This window comes from Gopherus flavomarginatus, chromosome 1 (genome assembly GCF_025201925.1).
Source record: "Gopherus flavomarginatus isolate rGopFla2 chromosome 1, rGopFla2.mat.asm, whole genome shotgun sequence".
NCBI classification, from domain to species: domain Eukaryota; kingdom Metazoa; phylum Chordata; order Testudines; family Testudinidae; genus Gopherus; species Gopherus flavomarginatus.
In genome coordinates this window covers 269,045,063-269,070,332 of record NC_066617.1, presented here as the reverse complement: position 1 = coordinate 269,070,332, position 25,270 = coordinate 269,045,063, and the positions used below count along the sequence as shown (strand labels likewise).

Below are 25,270 nucleotides of genomic sequence, written 5' to 3'. Positions count from 1 at the left end.
ACAAGATGATTGGCAGAGGGTGCAGACTGTAGCCGATGATGTGGAATCGTTCAATGAGCCCTCTATAGTCAAAGATAGAGATGGTCAAAAAAATTATAACAACTTAGTTCACAAATGTAGCTTCCTTTCTACCAATGTGAAGTGTCTGCAAAAAATTGCCAAGTTCTCAAATGTATTTAGCTTTAGAAATTATTCACAAATTTGTTTGGAAATAATCCTTGATCTGCTTTCATGAACAATTCATTGTGAGTATTTGAAATGCAAAATTTGCTCTGGGTTGGTTAGTTACATTAATCATACAGAACTGTTTCTTTTCCTTAATTGGTTGACAGCTGTGGAAATGTACATGTCACAATTCAAAATTTTCACTGTTGATAGTAAATGAACATGAGATATTTGAGGACAGCAGCTGATCCAGTTCTTGCAGAGATTGCTGGAGCTGTTGAGTCTAACACTCATAGTACAGTGAGAAAGGATTTGATCCTGCAAGGTCCTGGCTCTGCTCACCAAAGCACTTAACTATGTGCTTAACTTTAAGCACATGAAGAGTCCCACATGCTTAACTTCAAAGCCTTGGGTAGTCCCATTAAAGTCACTGCACTATTCACCTGCTGAAAGTTAGGTGCTTTGGTGGATTGGGTCAGAGGGCTTACAATCTTGTAGGATTAAGCCCCAAATGACCAGAGGTAGAACCTGTTAAGGATTTTGAAGGTGGGGGAGGGATATTAGGTGAATTTGTTAAAGGTTTGTTTTGATTCATGAAAGGGATTGATCTACCAGCTACTTCTTAATTTTTAAGAGCTGATTTGTCTATGTCAATAATGTCCCTGTTTAAAATAGTTACAAACAAAAGCCATAGTCCTGCAAGCTGCTCAGCACGGGTGGAGCCCTCCACTGGCACAGAACCCCATGGAGTGAATCTTGCAAGGGGCTGAGCTCCCTCAACTCCTGTTGTTTAGAAGTTGCAAGTGCACAGTACCCTGTATCTCAGGGGTCAGCAACCTTTGGCACGTGGCTCACCAGGGTAAGCCCCCTGGCCGGCCGGGCAGGTTTGTTTACCTGCCACGTCCACAGGTTCAACCAATCGAGGCTCCCACTGGCCGCGTTTCGCCACTCCAGGCCAATGAGGGCTGCGGGAAGTGGGGGCTGGCACATCCTTTGGCCCGCATCACTTCCTGCCGCCCTCATTGGCCTGGGATAGCAAACTGCTGCCAGTGGGAGCCACGATCAGCTGAACCTGCAGATGCGGCATGTAAACAAACCGGTCCGGCCTGCCAGAGTGCTTACCCTCGCGAGCCGAGTGCCAAAGGTTGCCGACCCCTGCTGTAGTTCATGATTGAGAGATTGAGCCACAGTAGTGTATTTTAAGTTGCTCTGTACTTTTTCTGTTAAATTCACGATCTACTAAATTTACCCATCCATACTCAAGAATTAAGTTTAATGACTTTAAAAAGAATAAGTTTAAATTTAATTTTATTATTATTTATTTATGTATTACAAATTAAGAACATTTGTAAAATAGGTTTATGGAGGTATATCAATACAACATAATTAATTGCTTCTGTAGAAATCTTATTTTATTCAGAAATAAAATCTGTCAGCTGCTTTAGTTGTGATCATAACACTGCAAGGATGAAGAGGAAAATTAGTAAAAATGGTTAGATTGTTAATGCTCTTTTAAAAACTTGTCTATTTCTCACTGTATAAAATTTGCTTTGGGTTAAGGCCATGGAAAGTGTTACTGTGGAAACTGTTACTGTGAGGCTGGTTGGCATGGAGATAAATGTGAATTCCAGTGTGACATCACCCCATGGGAGATCAAGAAAAGATGCACATCTCCAGATGGCAAAATCTGCAGCAACAGAGGTGTGTCATTCGCATATTTTATATGTGCATTTATTCTGCACTAGGACAAAGGTCATAATTTTTAGAAATACTTTTTGGTTTTGCTCTCCTTTCACTTCTGTACATGAATCTTTAAAATTTGGTATCTGTGTATATGTGTGTACACATAAACATACACTTATGTGTGCATGTATGAATAGGTTTGTGTATATGCATACACATTTTTCCTATTATAGACAAATGTGTGTGAATATGTATATGTAAAATATATATTTATAAGATGAAATTGTCCCAAGAATGGGAAGCCCTTTTCACCTCTTGCACCTACAATGAGGCTGCACTGGATGAGTAATGGGCAGATAACTCATCCTGGATTCCCAAATCCCTGAATACGGGCTATGAAAGAACGGTGGTCATTATTTCATCTCTGAACCTGAAACAGCAACCAAAGAGGGCCTGCTCATGGCCTTGGAAGATAGTTTTTTTTGAACTACATGTAGTTCTTTGCACAAAGTCCAATCACCTGGATTTCATCCATAATATCCATTCAATTTTGCCAATTTGGGAAGAAATAATGAAAAAAATGAGATATGTATTCACCAGCTGCTATACTTGGCTTCAGGGAACAAATAGTTCAAAGTGAGAATGTTATTCCTTTGGCTGCAGTCCAAAACTATTACAGAAGGGCAAAAGTGCAAGTCTCATAGAAACCTTTCTTAAATATATCTCTACGGACAAAACCTCCTATAATATGAGCATCTAATTATCCTGAGAGCATTTAGAAAATTCTCTCATCTTAATTATGGGGAAATTGAAAGCTTGGCTCAAATACAGAAAGAATGTAGGTTTCAGAGTAGCAGCCGTCTTAGTCTGTATCCTTAAAAAGAACAGGAGTACTTGTGGCACCTTAGAGACTAACAAATTTATTTGAGCATAAGCTTTCGTGGGCTACAGCCCACTTCATCGGATGCACGCAGTGGAAAATACAGTAGGAAGATATATATATATAGTGACAAAGTTCCTCCTCTACCTTGGTGGGTCCTGCGCTTATTGGCAGATTTGCTCACCTCAGTGATCTTCCCCACAGTCTGGGTCAGCTTCTCCTGTGCCTGATCAGGAGTTGGGAGGTTTGTGGAGAACCCGGGCCCACCCTCTACTCCGGGTTCCAGCCCAGGGCCCTGTGGATTGCAGCTGTCTATAGTGCCTCCTGTAACAGCTGCATGACGGCTACACTTCCCTGGGCTACTTCCCCCTGGCCTCCTCCAAACACCTTCTTTATCCTCACCACAGGACCTTCCTCCTGGTGTCTGATAATGCTTGTACTCCTGAGTCCTCTAGCAGCACTCCCTCTCCCTCTCACTCTCAGCTCCTTGCACCTCTTGCTCCCAGCTCCTCACACGCACTTCCTCTCCTCTGGCTTCCCCTTGCCTGACTGGAGTGAGCTCCTTTTTAAACCCAGGTGCCCTGATTAGCCTGCCTTGATTGGCTGCAGGTGTTCTAATCAGCCTGTCTGCCTTAATTGGTTCTAGCAGGTTCCTGATTACTCTAGTGCAGCCCCTGCCCTGGTCACTCAGGGAACAGAAAACTGCTCATCCAGTGACTAGTATATTTGCCCTCTACAAGACTCCTGTACCCCACTGTTTTGGATCTGTCACAATATATACACAGAGAACATGAAACAATGGGTGTTACCTTACACTAACAAGAGTGATCAGTTAGGGTGAGCTTTTACCAGCAGGAGAGAAAAAAACTTTTTGTAGTGGTAATCAAAATGGTCCATTTGCAGCAGTTGACAAGAAGGTGTGAGGAACAGTGGGGGTTGGAAAATAAACATGGGGAAATAGTTTTACTTTGTGTAATGACCCATCCACTCCCAGTCTTTATTCAAGCCTAATTTAATGGTGTCCATTTTGCAAATTAATTCCAATTCAGCAGTCTCTCGTTGGAGTCTGTTTTTGAAGTTTTTTTGTTGTAATATTGAGACTTTTAGGTCTGTAATCGAGTGACCAGGGAGATTGAAGTGTTCTCCAACTGGTTTTTGAATGTTATAATTCTTGATGTCTGATTTGTGTCCATTTACTCTTTTACGTAGAGACTGCCCGGTTTGGCCAATGTACATTGCCAGCAATGTCCTTCTGCCATGTACATTGGCCAAACCAAACAGTCTCTACGTAAAAGAAGACGGTAGGCCCATTTCTATTCTTTTTTTTTCCTTAGGCACATGTGTATGTGGTGAATGCACATGCCATGATGTGGATCCAACTGGTGACTGGGGAGATATTCATGGAGATACCTGTGAGTGTGATGAAAGAAATTGCAAGGCAGTGTATGACAGATATTCTGATGACTTCTGTTCAGGTAAGGGGTATATGTAAATGTAAACATGATGTCTGAATTTAATTTTGGAAGAAGGAATGTCCAGTTGGCTTGCTGTCACTCCTCATTCTATTTCTTTAGTGTAATTTTTGCTCAGCAGACATTAGGACTCATACTCTAATTACTTTATTGGAAGTAAGTAGATTTTTTAAAATAAAAAAAATGCTATTTTGTGAAACCTTTAAATGAAATGAAAAATCTTTCATCTTTATTTTTTTCCATAAAACATATTTTTTGACCAACTTGTCTAAATATGAACAAAGGAGCCCAACTGTAAGCACCCATTTGTGTTATGCTAAGTACATCATGTTCAATAGAGCACAAACTGAACAATTTGAAGAATGACTGAAGCTGTTAACTGTGGATATACTCTACCACACAGACTGAAACATGCAGGGTCACTTCTAGATGTTGCAAATGAAGAGACAGAGGGGAAAAATAAAGGAAAAACTAAAAGAATCCAATCTGTTATTAATACAAGATGGTTGGTAGAGCATAAAAAGCGGTATGTTAGTGACTTTAGTATCAGTTCAAGAAATATGTGTTCCTATTAAATGCTGTTGAGTCTACTTCTGAACTGTACCTTGCTGCCCCTCAGAATATTGGTTCCAAGATACTCAAGATGCCATTCAAGAATGCCGGGTATAACAGGAAGGTCTTTGCTATTTGCTAAGATAAGAAAATAAAATGGGAAAAGATGAGAGCATTTATCAGGACCAGTCATCTAGCACTTCAGTTGTGTGGGTGCTCAGCACATTATTTGAATCCTTGTTGAGAAAGAACAACTAACACAGTCCTACCCCATTTCTGGAGGTTCAAAGATTCGTCCTCAGCTACCAATATCCTCATGGTTTGTTGACTGATAAAGGACTGATGCCCCAGCATCCCAGTGACACTTGGTGGAACTCTGGGGAAGATGATGCCTCTTCATTTTTATCCAATTACCATAAATACAATGAAATTAGCACTAAGCATGAGAAGGACTTTGACTAAAACATTGCATGTGTTTTGTGCACCAAGGGACTCTACAGAAGCACAGATGCAAAAGCAACTGAAGGCAGCTTCAAAGGGACTTGACAGATTACAGTCTGACACTAATACTGCAGTATTCTGTGGGAATCTGACTTGATCTAATTAAGAAAAAAATTTGGAACCACACAAGAACAAAATCAGTTTTAAAAATAGCTTCTGAAAAGTTTAGAGTCCTGTTCCCCCGCTCCCTCCTCCCCCAGCAAGCATGATTGATCCCAAATCAAAAGATCACAAAAGGAGCCTAGAACAGTAAGAGGAGGCTGAAACTGAGACGGTGAAATGTAACCCTCAGGTCCTTCTTCTCTACTAATTATAAATATGAAGATCTAGATTTCTTAACCACAACTATGTTTGAAAAAGAATGTTGGGACTAGAACTGGTCAGAAAAGGAGAAAAAAAGATCTGTATATGTGAAAATGTTTTATGACTTTTTTTCTTTCCACTTTTTTGGTTGAAATTTTGATCAGCTCTAAGTATTTAACACAAACAGAAAACAGGACAATTGAATTCAGGATATTGTCTATCTTTAGAACTTACTACTATCAGCATCAATTGAGTTTTACCACATTGGGATTGATTTGATTGAAATATAATTCCACTTGTAGAAAAAGCAAATAATTTGGTAAAAGTGTATCAGCAGCTAAAGGTAAATACAAAAGAGGCTAACTAGGTTACAGGCTTTGCATTTGTGTATATTCAAGGCCTTGTTTACACAAACTGTGCAAAGGCCTTGTTTACACAAACTGTGCAAACCCCTACCTTAGACACAGTGCACCAATGTAAACTGATTTTCAGTAGTGTGACTTACCCCAGTTCAAACTAGGGTACTTTGCATCTGTGTAGGTCATTGCCAAAACCCATAATGTGAGAAAGCACTTAAAAAATTCAAGCTGTTAATTTTTGACAATATATTTACTGTTTTATGTCTGCAGAAAAACAGTGCTTACAAAGTGAATCACAAAGCATATGTGCTATATTTCATTTCAAAACTGTTCCTTTTTTAGGTTTTAACAAGTTTTTTTCAGTGTTTTAGTAAAAAATCCATGGGGGTTTACTTAGGTTGGCGAAAATCCAGGCAAAATGGCAAACCTGATAGACAATAATGGGAGCTGAGCTGGTTCAAAAGTTTCTCCTGTTGTTCTGCCTGCCTAACTGATAGAGGCAGGAAACCTTTCCTGTCCAGATTAGTGGACTGGAATCATAGAAACCCTGTTGCAGATACGAATTTTACTGTGACTGAATGAAATGCCAACAGTTATTTCAAAGACTTTATATCATGGGAATTGGGAGCCCTGCTGCTAAGGCTTAATATCACAGAAAGGTAGCTCCCTTCAGAGATTTCACGTTACCTAGAGGGGATTGGCAATTTACAGTATTTCATGTTGCCAACTGGATGTCCTCTTTTAAAGAGTTTAATGCTGTTTGGTATCTAACTGTGTGATCTTCGCTTAGAGATGTTCATTGTCAAAGGACTGTCCTCCTTTAAAGATAATCATGGTAACATCTGATATAGAAAGCAAAAACCAATAACAAAATGAGCTGTCCCATATGAAAACATCCATATTCACGTATAGACTATGTGCCATGCCTTGTTAGTGCATACACGGCTGTGTTAGCAGGAGAGAGTCAATAAAGTGAATTAGCCTTTCAGAGATGCACATCTGGGCCACAGGGGCTTATGGCCAAGGCTCAGCCTGCCAGCAGGTGCACAAAAACAACAAGGGAAAGAAGAGCGGCCTTTGGCATTTTTAAATGAAAAACAATTAACAAACATAAAGAAAAATCACCTCCTGTGTGCCTGCAGGATGGCAGCTGGTCTGCTGGCCTTTCTGTCAGCCTAGGGAGCTCCTTGCCCCCTGCCTCCTCCAATTTGCTGCATGTAAACTAGTAAGTGCATACATTTTAGACACATAGTATTTGCAAGTGTAAACATTTCAAAGTAGTCAGACTAGATCTATAAAACATATGTGCTTATAGTTTGCAAGAAGAAAACCAGATGGGACAGTGGACAAAAGAAGAGTAGGTTGGACTTAAAGCAGTGGGTTGTGACTGGCTGAGGTTCTTGGGAGTAGAGCTGGCCTGGGAGCTGGTCTAACGAAACAAGCATTTATGCCCTGTTTCAAACCTTACTCTGCTGCTGAAGAAAGATTTTGCTGATTGTCAAGGGGGTGCAGTGTGTAATGGGGGGGTTTACCTCCTTTTCAAATCATGACATCATATCAGACATGGCCCATTGAGTCACCTCTTCTTGCTGGGACATGGGGTCTCATGGCAAATAATCCTCTGTGCTGCTTGGCTCACAGGGCAGTACTACTTCTGGCCCAATCCCTCAGGAGTGGGGTGGGAGGACAGCAGAACAAACAAACAGTCTGGAGTTCTTAGCCTCCTGGCTGGGGCTGAAAATAATAGTCTGGGGCTTTGGCTCTCGGAGCAGGGCAGAGCAAACCAACAGTCTTTATCAATGATCCCCAGTGGTAACACCTAGTGGCAAGTGCAGGGTGGGAGTAAAGGAACCTGGGCCTACCCTACTCTACCAGGTTCTGGTCCAGGGCCCTATGAAGCCAGTGATCTCCTTATTGAAGATTCAAGTGTCAGCTCCCAACACATTCCTGGGTCACTTCCTACCCTTGAGTCTCCTGCGGGCTTGTCCTCCACAGGAAGCAGCTTGGTGTCTCTGTTGGCCTCCGAAACTAGGGGTTGAGGTCCCCTGTACTACTGTCTTCTGCAGTCTGGAGAGCTGAAGGTTCTTCAGCAGGAGCCAGCTGCTCCCGTCCATCCTGTTCTTCAGCCAGCCCCAACTGAATTGACCAGTTGCTTTTTATCTGTTCCTTTCATTGAGAGCATGTGCAGCAAGGGCGAGAGGGCGTGGCCTCTTTTTCCAAAAGTGATTGGTTACCCCCGCCTGACCAGTATGGGGTTTATACACCCTGTCACTCTGATGCTCAAGCTTTCTTTGCCTAATGCTTAGAATATTTTGTTCTGCCAGGCTTCTGCTCCTTTAAGTGATTGATGGAAGAATCTAGAGAGCAAGGTAGAACTTTCTCTCCTGGATATGCAGAGGAGATTTAATTGGATCTTCAGTCTTGCTCTTTTGCCTCTGGTCCTTCAGACAGCCCATGATGCTGACCACAAATGAGTGGTTAATGTAGGCCAAGGCAAATTGTATTCAGCATCACATAATTTGCATATCCATTTTTTAAAGCAGAATATACCGAAAAGTAGATCTACTTTTTGAAAATAATTATTTAAATATATTGTAGAAATGTGTGGTTTTCATAAGGGATGAAATGTTAAGTATGCCGTGAACTTTATATTCTTTTTCTATGTGACATGGTATATAATATTGCAATTGTCAGTAGATGGAGTAAGGGTCTTGCACTGCAGTGTGATTTACAGAGTGTTTATATGTGCATTGTGGGTCATAGTAGTGTTGAACTGAAAGTGTGTGCAGAACAGAGGGTATTTGTGTGCTGGTAAGACTGAGTATTGTGATGGTAGTGAGATAAAGCATGGAGAGTGGCCTTGTGGTGAGTGTGAAAGTTGTCTTATGATTGCCTTGCTACTAAGGGTTTTCATTGTTGTGAGAAAATAAGTTTGAATGTCTTTACCTCTTTGGTTAACAGTCTTGTATATGAAGATTTATACTATACATGAGATGCTACAGTATTTTCTAAGAAAAGAAAAATGATTCCGTGGTCTAGAAACTATATGATAACACAAACAGTGTGGCATCCATTATTATTACCATACAGGAAATATTGATTTTAGGTGCAATGATTTGATTATATTGAACCTTTTCCCATGGTAATTATTTAATAAAAATGGAGTTTTAGAAATTGGAGACTGTATTTATTGTCATTAGACTTTAATTAATCTATTGCCCTGATTGAGACTGACTTAGACTTTAATTCTATTCATTGTAAAGGTCATGGACAGTGTAACTGTGGAAGATGTGATTGTAAAAAAGGATGGACTGGAAAGAAGTGTGAACATCCACGTTCTTGTCCATTGTCAGCTGAGGACAGCTCTAAGAAATGCCAAGGAAGCTCTAATTTACCTTGTTCTGGAAGAGGTAGGTGAAGATCATTAGGATCTTTGTCATGCTCTCATAATCTACTTCTGATTACAATTTTTCTATTCATATATTTCTTGTTTTAAAGAGCTTGAACTTTCCTTCTTGTGCATGAGTCATGTCTGCATGATTTATATGGTAGGGTGAAGGGAGAATAGGAGAAAGAGTACTGTACCTGTTTTTTCCTGGCATCTGCTGCATTATACTATATTTCACTTTCTTCAGTGTGTTCAGTTTTTGTAGAGGAGATTTCAAGATCGCTTCTATTAGTTCTTTGATGAGGATATATTTGGAGTATAGGCCTATTCTTGCACCCTCTGCTTGGACAAAACTCCCACAGAATTGAAAGTGTCATGTCCTCAGCTTGTGTAAATTGGTATAACTCTGTTGACTTTGATAGACATACGCAGATATGCACTGGCAGAGGATCTGTCTCACGGACTGCAAGATTGAGCCCTATACAATAATTGTTCTTGAGAGCCATTTTCTAACTGCCTGCTCACTTTTCAGTTGCCTTTTCAAAAGCTTTGACTAAAACAATTATTTATTAATAGACTTTTATAAAATTAAGTATGCAGTTCCAGGTGTGCAGTTGGGACAATATAAACATAAATAACATGCCAGAGGGAAAAATCATCTAAAAGAGAATGGATTCCATTCATTTTGACTTATCGGAATATGAAATATGATTCTGTTCTCAAGAGACTAGAACGGTAAATATGATAGACTTTTTTGAGAATCGGTAAATGAAGTTGTTATGAAATCTGCCCTCTGTAGCATTTGCTGGAAAAGAACTAAAGCTGCTTTTGAATTATTGCTCAAACCTTAAATGTCATTTAATTTATGATTGCTTCTTTCACTAATACTGTCTGCAATAAGTGGGGTCAAACAAAGGTCATAAACTATTCACCCAAGTTAGCAGTGCCACATTGACATTTGCCTGTGTTTTTCTTTCACAAATGTATAGCTGTTAATAACAGTTCTTGTGCAGAACTAGTTATCTTCTACAAGAACTAAGAGTTATCAGCTACTTTTCATCAGGCTATGATGGAAGAATGTTGACCTTTTAGAAGAAAAATAGCTGTCAGAAGAGGAAGTGCCTTTGGTTGTGCTGGAAAAAAATGTTTTCATTTGGCTGGGTTAGGAGGTTTTGAATATTTCTAATATATTACACATGTGCAGTCAGTTAACAGAAGGAATGTCTACATTGCAATTAAAAACCCATCTCAGCAGACTTGAGGTCATGGGGCTTGGGCTAAGAGGCTGTTTAACTGTCATGTTGACGTTTGGGTTCAGGCTGAAGCTCAGGCTTTAGGGCCCTATGCAGTGGGAAGATCCCAGAGTTCGGGCCTATCGTTACCTCAGTTTCCAGTCTGTAAACTGGGGATAATAATACTTCCCAACTTCACAGGGGTGTTGTGAGCATAAAAATCCATTAATGATTGATTTTGAGGTGCTCAGATACTGCAGTGAAGGAGGGCATATAAGCATATTGATAGAATAGAATAGCAAGAAAGAACTAGATGTTAGAAGGTGCAAGGGAATATGAGGCCTGTAAGGAGGTTTTATGGATGTAACCATGGGATTGCCTCCATCATGTAGTAAACTGTTCTTGAAATTTCAAGGTTATTGTGCTAGAGGACCTACTCAAACATCTTTAATATAGCAGGGCTGCTTTCCCAACCCGTTATTGGTATCAGTATATGATTTAAAGGAAATGTGTTTCCTGGAATGGAATACCTTACAAACAATTTAGTTCTGTGAGTAAATTTCTTCTTGAGAGTGGGTTGAGTTTTAAGAGTATTACATTTTAATTTTTTGTTGGTTTTTCAATCTGTCCCTTTTCAAAGTGGATTTTTTCTCTTGTTTCTGATATCATAGATGTCTTGATTGGGATTCTCAATGGAATCAGAGAGAGTTAGGCATGCTATTGAATTTCAATAGGATTTGGGCACCTAAATTCCTTAGGCACCTTTAAAAATCCTTGCCTTTGTTTGTGGGGTCTGTACATTCCTATTTTGGTCACTTTCTTGTAATGTTTCTCTCTTAGCTAGGATACAAGGAAAATAAGAGTAAATGTGCACTGCTGTATGTAGGAACTTATGCATACAATATCTTAATTTAATGGGAATTTTGTTTAGTAAGACAGTTTCACTCTGGGTTAGAAGAGGGGACCAGGAGTCAGGAGATGCAGCTGCAGTGCCACTCGCTGTGTGTCCTTGGGGAATCCACTCTCTGTGCACCAGTTTCTCTGTTAGTCAGTGGGGATCATGATACCAAAACACTTTAATATTTTTGGATGAGAAGTGCTAAATGAGGACAAAATATTATGGTTATTCTTCATACCACTTGCATCACACAGATAATTTACTCCTTAGCCATAACATGTGGAAAATATGGAGCAGAAAATTGTAATTCATACCCCTTTCACCTTATATATTAAATACTGATGTGTACTGAGAGTTTGAGGTGGAGAATGTTTAAACATGAGACGTTTTGTCATGACGTTGGATTCCTAAGATTGTTCAACTACTTTCTAAGTGGTATTTTCATGTTAAAATGTGAAATGTAAGTTAGAAATATTTTATAATTCTTCACTTTAATAATTGCCAAAGTAAACTCAGTTACTGGCTGAGGAGACATTGAAGAAACATTCCATAGAAGCTTTGGCTGGCCACCTTGAGGTTTTAGCTTATTTTGCAAAACTTTCTGATTTGAAAATTAAAATCATAAATCTTTTAGCCCAAGAAAAAGAATAAGGTGGGTGGGGAGGAAGGGAAGGAAATAAGCCTCTTGTAACCCCATATAAAGAGAAAGTACATTACTTTGTCCGAGACTAATATTCTGCTGGTATTTTAAAAAATAGGTGTATTGTGTATCATATTTTATTTATAGTAGCTGGGGAAAAATGGGCAAAATCATCCCTTCCACAAGAATTACCTATGTAAGGGAATTTAAATGTTCCTGAGAAGGAGTGAGCCACAGTCTCTTTTCATTGAGGGAAGATGCTTGTTTTCTCTTTCTCAGTTTCCCCTCCTATAAAATTGGGATATTTAGCTCACAGAAATTAAACCAATAATGTTTGTTGAAGTGTTTTGCAATCTTTGAATGAAAGGCAAATCCAAAGTCTTATGTTTTATTTATTATAGACTATTGTGTTATGACTATGCTTATTACAACCTGCTTTGGACCAGACTGGTAGCCTTGGGGTGATTATCTGGGCTGCCATGTAGTGGACCTGAATGTGATTCCTGTTGTTTGGGCCTCAGGGTTTGGCTACACTTGCAGCCGTACAGGGCTGCCAGTACTCCACCTCCCTGTGAGGCACTGTTTACACTGGCACTTTGCAGCGCTGTAACTTGCTGCGCTCACGGGTGTGTTTTTTCACACCCCTGAGCAAGAAAGTTGAAGCACTGTAAAGCGCCAGTGTTGCCAAGGACTAAGATATCAGTTTTTCAGTTAAGTGAGAAGGCTTCTGAGCTGGGGAAGGATGATTATCTGTTTGTCTTGGGAACAGCTGGCATTGCTATAGCTTATATTGCAACACTCATTGATTTCAGGGAGATTTTTCCCTGGGAAGTGGTACCTTGCAATGAGGGGTGGTGATCTTGGGCTCGTGGATTTATTTGTAATCAATTAAATATAGATCATAAAACTCATCCAAGATTACTTTTATAACTCATTGCTAGTTGGATGATTCAGTGGGCCTATATATTTAGTATGTATATTAACAAAACATGTTTACATACAGTGTAGGCTGTTTTATCTAATGAGCTTTGATTTTGTTTTTTTAAATTCCAACCAGTCTAAGTTTTGGGCTAAGTGCGCACACACTCACAAAACTTAGTTAGAGCAAACTGCTATTTTTATTATTCAAAATAAAGTGCAAGTTAACAGAGAGGGCATCAGCCTTACAAGATAAGAGAATTCAGCAGTGTTGAGGCATGTCATATGCATCACGCATTCAGAATGTGCAGAATTTAAGCTTTTATTTAACTATATGGATTCCTATCATCACAATAAGAGAATGAAAGAAAGAGAAAAAAAAGCACAATAAAAGAAAAACTTTTAAGCATCAGGAGTAAATAAATCAAGATCTCCCTCTGTTTTTCCTAAAGATACCAAGGAACGAAAAAGGAGTTAAGAAGGAAAATTAATAAACCACAGTTTGATAATTAGACTCAGTAACACTGATGTACGATTAGATTGTAACATTTCAACCTGCCCTGCTCTGTCCCAGAAACAGACCAGGGAAAGAACTGTGACTCTGAGTCACAGCTCCCTTCCTGGCTTCCCACTCACTCTAGGGGGAAGCAAACTGCTACTGGAGAACTGGCTGGCATGTTGGGAGAGCAGACTAAACACCACAATTATTCCTCACCCATGTCAGCCCACTTCTTGCCTGCTTGTGTAGATGTGGGGGAGCAGCAACTCCATGGAGGATTCTCTCCCATCTGTGCTCTGACCCATGATACAGATAACTTGTGCTGAGGAGTAAAGCTGCATTTCACACCTTCTGCTTCAGGGGTGGGCAAACTACGGCCCACAGGCCACATCTGGCCTTGGGACCGTCCTCCCAGGCCCCCGAGCTCCTGGCCAGGGAGTCTCACCCCCGGTCCCTCCCTTGCTGTCCCTCCTCCCCCGTGGCCTCAGCTCACTTGCTCCGCCGCTGGCACAGTGCTCTGGGTGGTGGCGCTGTGAGCTCCTGGGGCGGCGCAGTTGCAGAGCCTGGCCTGACCCCGTGCTCTGCGCTGCATGGTGGTGGCAGCAGCGGTGGCATGGCCTGGCTCCATCCGGGCTGTGTGGCTGTAGCGCTGCCAGCCACCGGAGCTCCAGACACCATGGTAAGCGAGCAGGGGGTGGGGGGGTGGTTGGATAGAGGGCAGGGAAGTTCGGGGTGGTGATCAGGGGGTGGGGGTGTGGATCGTGGTCAGGGGGGAAACAGGGTTGAATGGGGGCAGGGGTCCTGGGGCAGGGCATCAGGAATGAGAGGAGAGGTTGAATGGGGCTGCAGGGATCAGGGGGCCATCAGGGGACAGGAAGCAAGTGTTTGTGAATGGGGCACAGGTCTGAGAGTTGCCGTCAGGGAACAGGGGAGGTTGGATGGAGCCGGAGTCCCATCGGGGACAGATGGAGGTGGGAGCCAGGCCATGATCTCGTCCCCTAACCAGCCCTCCATACAATTTTAAATAGTTTGCCTCCCCCTGCTCTACATCCTTGCATGCTACTGTAAGGACAGGTCAAAATTTTGCCCTGGTAATTAGATATCCTCTCATTTAATCAACGTGATTGTTTTCACCTCCAGTAGTTCCTCTCATATATAAAAGAAGAAAAAGAGCAAATGCTAGTATTGGAATTTAGACTCACGAGGACTAACTTCTAAACTCAGTCTCTCAAATACTTGCCTTGCAGAGTTATGTCACAGAGGTTCTATCTCTAGCTGACCTTATGCACACAGATTCAGTAACACCTTTAATGTTTTATTCACAGTAGCATTTTTTTATTTGCGGCAAAGTTTCTCAGTGCCAAGGTAATGCTTTTCATAATAAGAGGTTTCTCTTTTAAAGAACATTATTGTACAAGGGGTGTCTGTGTTAAAGGAGAACACATTAAAAAATGAAACTCCACATCATAAGGAATGTCAGCTCTAAAGGAGACAGCTTATCCCTATCAGCTTTCTAGAACAAGACTAATGACTTTCATAACTTTATAATGGGGAGCACTCTGTTGAGCTTCTCTCTAAGGTTAAAAGCAAGTGTCAAAAATAATTAAAAACCTCACAGAAGAGAACTGAAAGCAATAAGGGAATTAGCTTATTTCTGAGGAAAGCAGAGGAGAGCTTCTTTATAATCTGTTTTCGCTAGTTAGTCATCGTGCAAGAGGGCAGCCATCCTGGCAGTGACTCAAAGACAAACACCAAAGCTTCCTCTTGATATTACCTTTTACCATTTCAATCCCTGTTCTGTAATTATGTTTATTTACTTTACATGTGTGGTGAAAGAAACTGGTTATCTTTAAAACGGCAAAAGTCTTCCTTTTGCCTTTATTCTGAACTGAGTGTCTGAAAAATTAGTTTTATTATCCAGTAGTACAAAATAAAATAAAAAATAATCATACCAGTTACATTTTCAAAACACATTTTCGAAAGTTGAAAATCAATGGAACTCAGGCACTCAGGTCACCTAGGAGCTCTTGGAAATTGTATCTACTGTGGATATTGTACAGAAAAAAGTACAAATGCATTTTATCTCTTATTTAAAAACTACCAGTTGACTGATTCAGTGGAAGAACAAGAGTGCTCAGTGCAATATTAAAGACTGCTCATAGTGAATTGAGGCAATGAATCAATCACGAGTGTAGCACTCAGCTTCCATAATTCATGGCATTAGCAGAATACAAACCCGCATAATCTGAAAGCAAACTTTAGGGTTAAAGGTCAGTGAGTTATATTGTTTAAAGCTATGATGATATAGCAACTTTCCAGGGTAGGAACAACATCTACCACAGTGCAGACTGGGGCTTCTCAGTAGTTTTAAATACTAGTACCGCTAATAACAATAACAGCCTTTCACACCTCTGAAACATGTATCACCAATTCATTTAAGATGTTCTGCAACTTCCAATGAGTTTTACAGTGCACAGCATTTTCTGAATCATCTCCATACACACATTGATATGAACAGATTTATACTACACTGGAAGCAGATGCAGTTATGGAATTGACTCTCTTAAGCTTTGAATAGGTGATCTTCACTGATGCTTGCAAGTATTGTTGCAAATGAGCAAAGTGGCTGCTACATGAAAATATAGGCTAGATCCTCAGCTGGTGTAAGTCAAGAGTTGTGACTCCATTGAAGTCAGTGGAATTATGCTGATTTACATCAGTTGAGGATCTGGCTCAATGTATTTACAATTTTTTTCCACAATTTTATCCATGCCGATTGTGATACAGAAATAGAAACTTATCACGCTAACCTAACACAGTCAATTTAATATATTCAGCTTGATGGGATACAAATATTTTTATAACATTGTAATGTGTTTAACATTAAAAAACAAGTTTATACATTTGGTGAAACTGTGGGGCTATGCATAATATAGTTAATCTATGGGCATTTCTATGGCACTCGTTCTTGTAGTATCTGAACATGAATTAAATCTCACCATGCCTCTGCGAGGTAGGAAAGTACCATTATCCAGATTTTACAGAGACGCATAGAAAGAATAAATGTCTTGCAAAAGTTCACAAAGGATAACTGTGGTAAGACCAGCGAATTGAACCTCAATCACTTTGAACTCCCGTTCTGTGCCTGAACCATGGGAGCTATTCTATTCTAAACCTACTTCTGCATCCAGATCCTTATTAAAGAATAAATAAAGGCAACGTTTGTACTTTTGCCCCCTTTGCTTGGGAATTGCCAGATAAAACAAACAAACAAAAATCCCAGATGCATAAAGTCTCAGGCTGTCAGTCCCGCAAGATGGGGCTCGGGAGGTCAGCCCCAGGCAGCAGGGCTTGGGCGAAAAGCAACGCCAAGCAGCTTGGGCCAGCCCTGCATGAGGCTCCATTATCCAGGTCATTAATGAAAATATTGATTAATACCAGACCCAGGACAGACTTCTGTAGGATCTCACTAGAAGTGTCCTCCCAGTCTGACAGCAAACTATTGATAACTACTCCTTGAGTACTTTCGTTCAACCAGTTTTGCATCCACCTTTTGGCAATTTCATTTAGACCACATTTCCCTAGTTTGCTTATGAAAATGTCATGAGGAAAGTGTCAGTCCCCTCCCCTCAAAATATATTTGTCATTTCAATTTGAATGGCTTGGAACTGAAATAATTGTGTTTGTGTTGAACTGAAAAAAAATTTCTTCTTAAATATCAAATTATATAAATATTTCCATGAACATACTTCTGCCCTCTTAGACATTTAGTTAATATAAAAAGAGAAAATCTGCTGGCACATAAGCATATGTAGCAATGTTCATAAGTGAGTAGGCCAACGAAGTTACCACTTTACGCACTGCAAATGGCTTTCGAAGTCTAGCTGTCAACAGAGACATCCTCAATGTTCAATGCTGTTTGTATCAAGGGATTTATTTTGGGCCCCTCTCCAGTTTTTCTGTGTATTAATTGTTATTATTTGTGAACTCAGACAATTTGATCCAGGGCTGCTTATAGTGAAACATACCTGGTTGGTATCTAGATATACCTCATGACCATATAAATACATAGTCCTTCTTGCATTATTATAACCCTACCAGCTTACTGCATTGTGTAATATGCACAAGCAAACAGCAGAGCACATTAATTGAAAGGATGTTCCATGCAGATTTGTTGGTACAAAAGCTGGAGTGCATAAAGGAGGCAAAAGATGCAGTTCAGTGGGACATATGAGTAGACCAGGAAAGAAAACTGATTACATTAGCTGCATATGTAGAAAACAATTAAATATAGATGCTGACATCTACGGGCTTCAATCTCCACTACTTTGCTATTTGCATTTTCTCATGTGTAAAGTTGGTGTAAAATGATATTCTGAAACCATCTATGAAAATTAAGCGGGGGCAGATTTATGAAGAGTGATTAAAATGACAAGGAATTCCTTTAACTTAATGCAACATGACAGGGGAAGGTTTGTATACAAAGCCGTTTATCTGAAGCTAGATGTTTTCTGTCTTCATTAATGTGGGCAATAAATCGTCTGTTACTGTACCTTTAAAAATTCATAACAATATTTAAGACAAACGAGGACAAGTGCTGCTGTTTGTCCTTCTTGCCCCTTGCATCTCAGCTGCTAGATTAAGCACTATTAATATTTTTAATACAGCACATTCTTTGATGTAGTATTTACTTTTTTCAGACTGCTTCTGGAATTGTGAAAGGTTTTTCACATTAAGCTTATAATAAAACTAGAGAAGTGGGAATCTGGTAAATTTCACAGGGTTTATGATTTAATAAGAGATAATTAGCTTTGCTAATCATGTCCTGTTTTCTTGGTATTCTATGGTTTGATTTAGGTGACAGACAGAAGAGGATGCAGACAGATAATAAAGAAGAGCTTAAACTTAAACACACACAAAATAATTTTCTAAATAGAAATGGCAAAAACAGACTGGCTGATAATATTCTGGGTGCTGGACAAATGGAGACTTATAGAACAAGTGCAGTATAGGTGAACTCAGACCCCTATTAGGATAGAAAAATAGGACAGTTTCTTTAAAAGAAATACATTTAAGATGTTTAGGGAAATGGTTAGGAAATTCAGCCGCAGAACTGAATTTGGGCTGGGTGTACACCATGCAGGCAGTAGTGGAAGGAGAAATGGTGTAGAATGATTGTTTGCAACAAACTTTGTAAAACTATTCAGGAAATCCGCAGGGAGAATGACTGTCCAAATAACAACAAAAGGAGTATACATTATTGGTGGTATCAATATATACCCCATAACAAGGTGGTCCTGTGTTGCCTGTTCTATTGATAATATATTGATATTACTGATTTAGTTTCCCCAAGTTAGCACTCTGAAATCTGGTATGGTCTTGTCCCAAGATCAGGCCCAGTATTATCAAAATTACTGTTCAGTTGGGAGCCCCAGTGTGTATGGTTCTAACATTCTCATTTAGGAAATCACACAATATTTATAATAATTGTATTAATACAGTTCGCAAATTTACAAACTCTCTAACTCAGCAAGGCAAGTAGAGATAATACAGAATGAGCTGAGCACTCATCTATTTACACCATCCCTTGCAAAACAATCTGAAGCATTATCATCTTCCCCCTCACCATCACCACCATCACCACTGGTTGTCACGCTTGCATCTCCCAAAAGCTACCTTTCTCTCTTAGAACATAGGGATACAACTGGCATACAACTTCTATAATGTGTTACACTGATGCCACTATGCCTAATGGATATTCAGTACAGGTTTCATCCTTTTTCCTTATTTGTAGTTCCTCACCTTACTTCTCTGATAAGTTATTAATCTTTTTACCTCAATCTTAAGTCAATTAGTTCATGGCATCCTTAGGTCAATTAGGTACCATGGCATCCTTGTGGTCAGATATCTGCTGATGTCCTTAACTAAAAATATCCCAAGCTTGTGGAAACTAGCATTTTGTGATTACCTGCTGGCAGTTAAACCATTACAGCATTTTATCTTGTGATATCTTATGATCTTCTAGAGTTACTCTTGGTTAGCCTTAATTAGTTTGGCTTTTCTTGTCTTATAGGCCTTGAGGCTTTTAGACTCTCTATATTACTTATACCTATCAAATACTCCACCTCATAGACTCATAGACTCTAGGACTGGAAGGGACCTTGAGAGGTCATCGAGTCCAGTCCCCTGCCCTCATGGCAGGACCAAATACTGTCTAGACCATCCCTAATAGACCTTTATCTAACCTACTCTTAAATATCTCCAGAGATGGAGATTCCACAACTTCCCTAGGCAATCTATTCCAGTGTTTAACTACCCTGACAGTTAGGAACTTTTTCCTAATGTCCAACCTAATCAAATACCTATATCTATCAGTTACACCTGAGGAAGAGAATTAAGAGGTTAAGCAGAATCTGAAAAAAATAGCAGATATGGCTGTACCAGACGAATTACTGCTCACTTGGGGAGATTTCAACACTGATACGGGATCAAGTCGATCAGGCTGTGAGTGGATAATGTGCCCACAGAATCCAGAGAAGGCTGCACTTCTTGATATGTGTTGAGACAGTCAGTGGGTGACTGACAACACTTGATTTAAGACAAGAGAAAGTAATCTTTACACATACCAAAGTGATGGAGTAAGCACACAAATAGATTCATAGCTAACCAGGATGAACCAAAGGAAAATGGTTAAGGATTGTAAGGTTACTATAAGTGAAATGGTTGTATCCCAACACAAGCTCTTGGTGGTAATGGTCACGACTGGAAAATGGACAGAGCGTGAGCTTTTAACCAGTGATACCTACATCAGGATATTGATTCTGCACAGCATGACTGTGAGACAGTCGCAAGGTTTACACCAAGAGATACAACACTCCTCTTCTGCAATTCCAATCTGTGTATCTTTAAGAATGCATTGATCCATGAAGCTGAGATGCTATGTGGATGCGCTAAGCTGGGTAGATCATTGTTTCAAGAAGAATAGTGGGGGAACAAGGAAATGCAAAAAGCAGTATGAAATCAGAGAGAAGCCAGAAAGGTGATGGAAAATAACCCTTTGGAAGAAGCAGTTGCCACCTACAGAGGCACCCAGCAAGCAGTCAGAAAGGTGAGAAACCTAGCTTTAGATGATCTGAATAAGGAGTTGAACAACTGCCCTCAGCTTGGAAAGAAGAAGATACGTTTGCGCACATGATAAACAAAAGGAAGGAAGACGGAGTGAACACACCATTCATAAAGAATGCATAGTGTAGTTCATACATGGCTGCCCCACTGAAAAGGCCACAGCATATGTGCTAACTGGCTAAGGGACTGTCATGGTATAATTCCCCACTCTGAACCTTAGTGTCCAAAAGATGGGGTACCAGCAGGAATTCCTCTAAGCTCAGTTACCAGCTTAGTACTTGTAGCGCTGCCACCAACCAGGAATTCCAGTGCCTGGTACACTCTGGTCCCCCCAAAACCTTGCCTGCGAACCCCCAAGACCCAGTCCCTCTGGATCTTAGCACAAGGAAAGTAAACCCTTTCCCTCACTGTTGCCTCTCCCAGGCTTCCCCTCCCTGGGTTACCCTGGAAGATCACTGTGATTCAAACTCCTTGAATCTTAAAACAGAGAGGAAAATCCACCTTCCCCCCTCCTTCTCTCTCCCCCTCCCAGACTCTTCCTGAGAGAGAAAGTAATCCTAACAGAGAGAAAATTAATCTTTCTCTTCCCCTTCCCTCCTTTCTCCCCACCAGTTCCCTGGTGGATCCAGACCCAGTCCCCCGGGGTCTCACCAGAATAAAAAAAACCAATCAGGTTCTTAAACAAGAAAAGCTTTTAATTAAAGAAAGAAAAAAACAGTAAAAATTATCTTTGTAAATTTAAGATGGAATATGTTACAGGGTCTTTCAGCTATAGACACTGGGAATACCCTCCCAGCCTAAGTATACAAGTACAAAGTAAAATCCTTTTCAGCAAAATACAAATTTGAACTCCTTCCAGCTAAATACACATTTGCAAATAAAGAAAACAAACATAAGCCTAACTTGCCTTATCTACCTAGTACTCACTATTCTGAACTTATAAGAGCCTGTATCGGAGAGATTGGAGAGAAACCTGGTTGCACGTCTGGTCCCTCTGAGTCCCCAGAGTGAACAACAACCAAAAACTAACAGCACACACAAAAACTTCCCTCCTTCAAGATTTGAAAGTATCCTGTCCCCTGATTGGTCCTCTGGTCAGGTGACAGCCAGGCTCACTGAACTTAACCCTTTACAGGCAAAAGAGATATGAAGTACTTCTGTTCTATTAACCCTTGACTATCTATCTGTTTATGACAGGGACACTGAGGTTTGTGTGGCCACTCCTCTCCTCTTCAGGGCAAGTTAAGTATCCTGCTTACTGCTGTACAAGAGGAAGGAGTGAAGAGGTTCTTTCTATAACTTCTTCTCTTAATGCCACATCAACACATTACAGGGCAGGCTATGGCCAATATAGCTCTAGAAAACCTGGTGGTTAGTTCTATAAAGTAAGATGATGTGCAATACAAGGACTTATATTTGGACAACACCAGCAAGCATTCCAGGTCACAAATATTCTCTATTCATTTTATTCATAATGTGGTAAAATGTTATAATAAGTAGTACATCCATTACATCCTTGCATGTAGATTTAACAGACTGAACTGACTTAATTTTTCCTGTGGTGGTAATTTCTTGTACAAAATCATACTTGCACTTAAAAATACTAAGCTGTGCACATACAATTGCCAACTTTGCTTCTGCACATGCAAGTTTCCTCATATAATTGTTTCCACATACACTTGTCTATTTCATGGAATCAATTTGGTTAACACATTTTGAAAAAACAGTCCTTTATTTAGCTATTTTAGATGTAAAATAGAACCATACCATTTTATATCATGTTGAATACATTTATTATTTTCCATGAGCTGCAGTAATTAATTGGAATCTAGCCAATGTGTTTGTACAAACACTCACTCACTCTTTTTTTTTCTTTTTTTTTCTTTTCATTCCTTTTGGAATGCCTTGTACTATGTGAGCCAACCAAAAAGTACCCCAGACATTTCTTCAAGTGAGCCACCCACCAGATGGACAGCACTTAAAACTACTGTAAAGCCTCTTTTGTTTTGAATACCTGTAATGGCACAAGGGATACACATCAATCTACCTTTGAGCTATTCTTCCTGTTATCCTAAGGGATATTTCAGTCTTTAGGTTATTTCACTCTTTTATCTTTGAAACTATTCAGGATGTTTCTAAATCCTGTCATCAAGCCAAGTAGAGCTTCTTAAGTGAGCTGAAGCAGGGTCAAGCATTTGCACAAACGTAATGCACTATTATTTTTTAAGCACTCCGTGTCCTACTTGCAAAGTTTCTTATTCACAAATCATTATAGCCCATTCTATGCGAAAGGAAAGATACTCCATTGCAAGCCTCCCACTAGCTAAAAGCATTGATGTAACAATGGTTTTAGCTAGTGGGAGGCTTGCAATGAAATACAGTTTTTCATTAAGCATTCTCAACCATATACTCCTCCGCCACACGACAAGCACCCACCATCCATCAAAGATGTTGAAGTATTCCACAGCTATATTCAGCTCACTATCAAATCAAATGGAAGAGACAGACTAGTCAAGGATTCAGAAGGAAGTCTAACACAATTTAGTGTCAGTCCACTCTTTGATTAGGTAATGGTAATTATGATATTTATAGCAATTCACTACAGGGAAATGTTCCAAAATTGAAAGTCTGCTTCCACTTGTGTGAAGCTTTGCCTTGAATTTTTGAGTGCCAACTATGTTCTTCCAAATGTAAACAGCACAGATTACAGAGGCTATAATGCCAGGCTATTATACTGTGTTAATACAGTACTGATGTTTCAAAAGCCCCTAAGTCAAATTGTGTTTAGGCACTTTTGAAAATGTACCCATAGTGCACAAGTACACAATGCCATGCCATGTACATCTGTGCCATATGTCAAATAAGTTTTGACACTCTCTTTTACATCAAAGGGGTGTCAGATTTAATAGATATTGGTATTTGTCATATGTTTTGTATTGTGCTCTGCAGCTCTCTGCCTGGCTTTGACAGGATGCCATGGTCCAGCTAACTGTTGAGCAGTGTGCACAAATGAGAAAGCCAATCATGGCACAAGACCTGCTGGTAATCATGGAACAATCAACATTTAGGAAACAACAATTGTGGAGTCTCCTACTGATTTTAACTGCCTGATATGAGTTAAGAATAGTTAATCAGGGCTAGATTACAGAATAGACTGTGTAGCTTTGGGCATGTCAGTTTCAAGATATTAGAGACAGGTGGGTGAGGTAATTGTGACTGGATCCCGGGGGTACGGCCTGGGACTGTGGACCGCTGTGCCCCCGTAACTCTTTCCAACCTGGGCTGTCTCTCACAATGCCTTGCTAGAGAAAGGCAGCAAACCCCTCCAGGTGCTGTTATCACTCAGCACAACCACATGTGGAGCCCCATAGCCAGCAATGATTGCATGAATGCTCCCAGAGCCACTCATGAATCACACAGAGAAAGGCATCAGAGCCAAATCCCCCCAACTCCCAGCACTGTACCTCAGGAATATACTGTCTTGCATTGCTCAAGATGGTTCACCACATCATTAATGGAAAGTGAATATACACCAGCCTTTGCAAAACCTGAGCAGATTTGCCACACACTTTATACAAACTCACTGGTGAAGATAAATAGTTAAACAAATTTATTGACTATAAAAGATTTTAATTGATAGGCAAAAAGTCAGAGTTAATTACCAAAAGAAATAATATATAAGCATGCAGTCTAAATTCTCAACCCTATTAGACTGGGCAACATCTAGATTAGGCAGTTTTCCTCACCCCACAGGATACTGCAGTTCATATTACACAGATTTCACCCTTGAAATCTGGGCCAGTCCCCTCAGTTGGAGTCTTCAGAGTGTCCTTGCTGCTTGCCGCATAGGTGGAAGCAGGAGAAAAGCCCAGCATGTGGCCACTGTGTTCTGTTTTATAACCTCAGGCCCATGTGCTTGGGAAGCACAAGTCCAGGCATGTCTGGGGGCATTGCTGAGTCTCCAGGCAAGGTTGAGCAATTCCCCTGGTGTGGCCTCAAGCAGGTGAGTCACTGAATTGTAGCTCCCTTGCTGGATAATGGTTGTTGATGGGTTGTTTAACACACCACCTGAGTGTTGGCTACTTTCTTTGCTGTTGCCTTTGGAGAGCTAATATCTGGCTGATTCCCCAACTTACAGCATGTTTTAGTGACCACTATGCAACACAATTCTCATAACTTCGTATGCATTAATGACATACCTATATGGATAGATAAATGACTTTCAGCAGATCATAACCTCTCCCCTGATACCGTACAAGGCATGCTTTATATGCAAGATCACAATTATATAAAAATGAGGAATATGGGGGTTCCAAAATGCTCCCTCAAGGTATGGAATGTCACAGTAATATCTGAGTGACCATATTTTCCCTAAACTGAAAATGGGACACCGAGTAATCAGCAACACCAGTCAGCGCAGGCCAGCAGTGGTGCATATGTTTGCAAAATTTGTGATGACATCAAGTTGGAAGGGGTTGCAAAGCACTTTGGAGGACAGGATTAGAATTCAAAACAACTTTAACAAATTGGAGAATTGGTCTGAAATCAACAAGATGAAAGTCAATAAAGGCAAGTGCAAAGTATGACACTTAAGACAGAAAAATCAAATGCACAACTACAAAATATGGAATAACTGGCAAAGCAGTAGTACTGCT

At 40.2% G+C, this 25,270-nt stretch overlaps 1 protein-coding gene across 1 annotated transcript in view; it reads left to right on the top strand.

The window, feature by feature from the left end:
• The window catches only part of ITGBL1 (integrin subunit beta like 1), a 219,331-nt gene that overhangs the window by 137,384 nt on the left and 56,677 nt on the right, over positions 1 to 25,270 (top strand). The window contains exons 5-7 of the mRNA XM_050949570.1: positions 1,726 to 1,866; positions 4,063 to 4,203; positions 9,179 to 9,325. Coding sequence (XP_050805527.1) covers positions 1,726 to 1,866; positions 4,063 to 4,203; positions 9,179 to 9,325 — 429 coding nt within the window. The remainder of the gene's footprint in view (positions 1 to 1,725; positions 1,867 to 4,062; positions 4,204 to 9,178; positions 9,326 to 25,270) is intronic.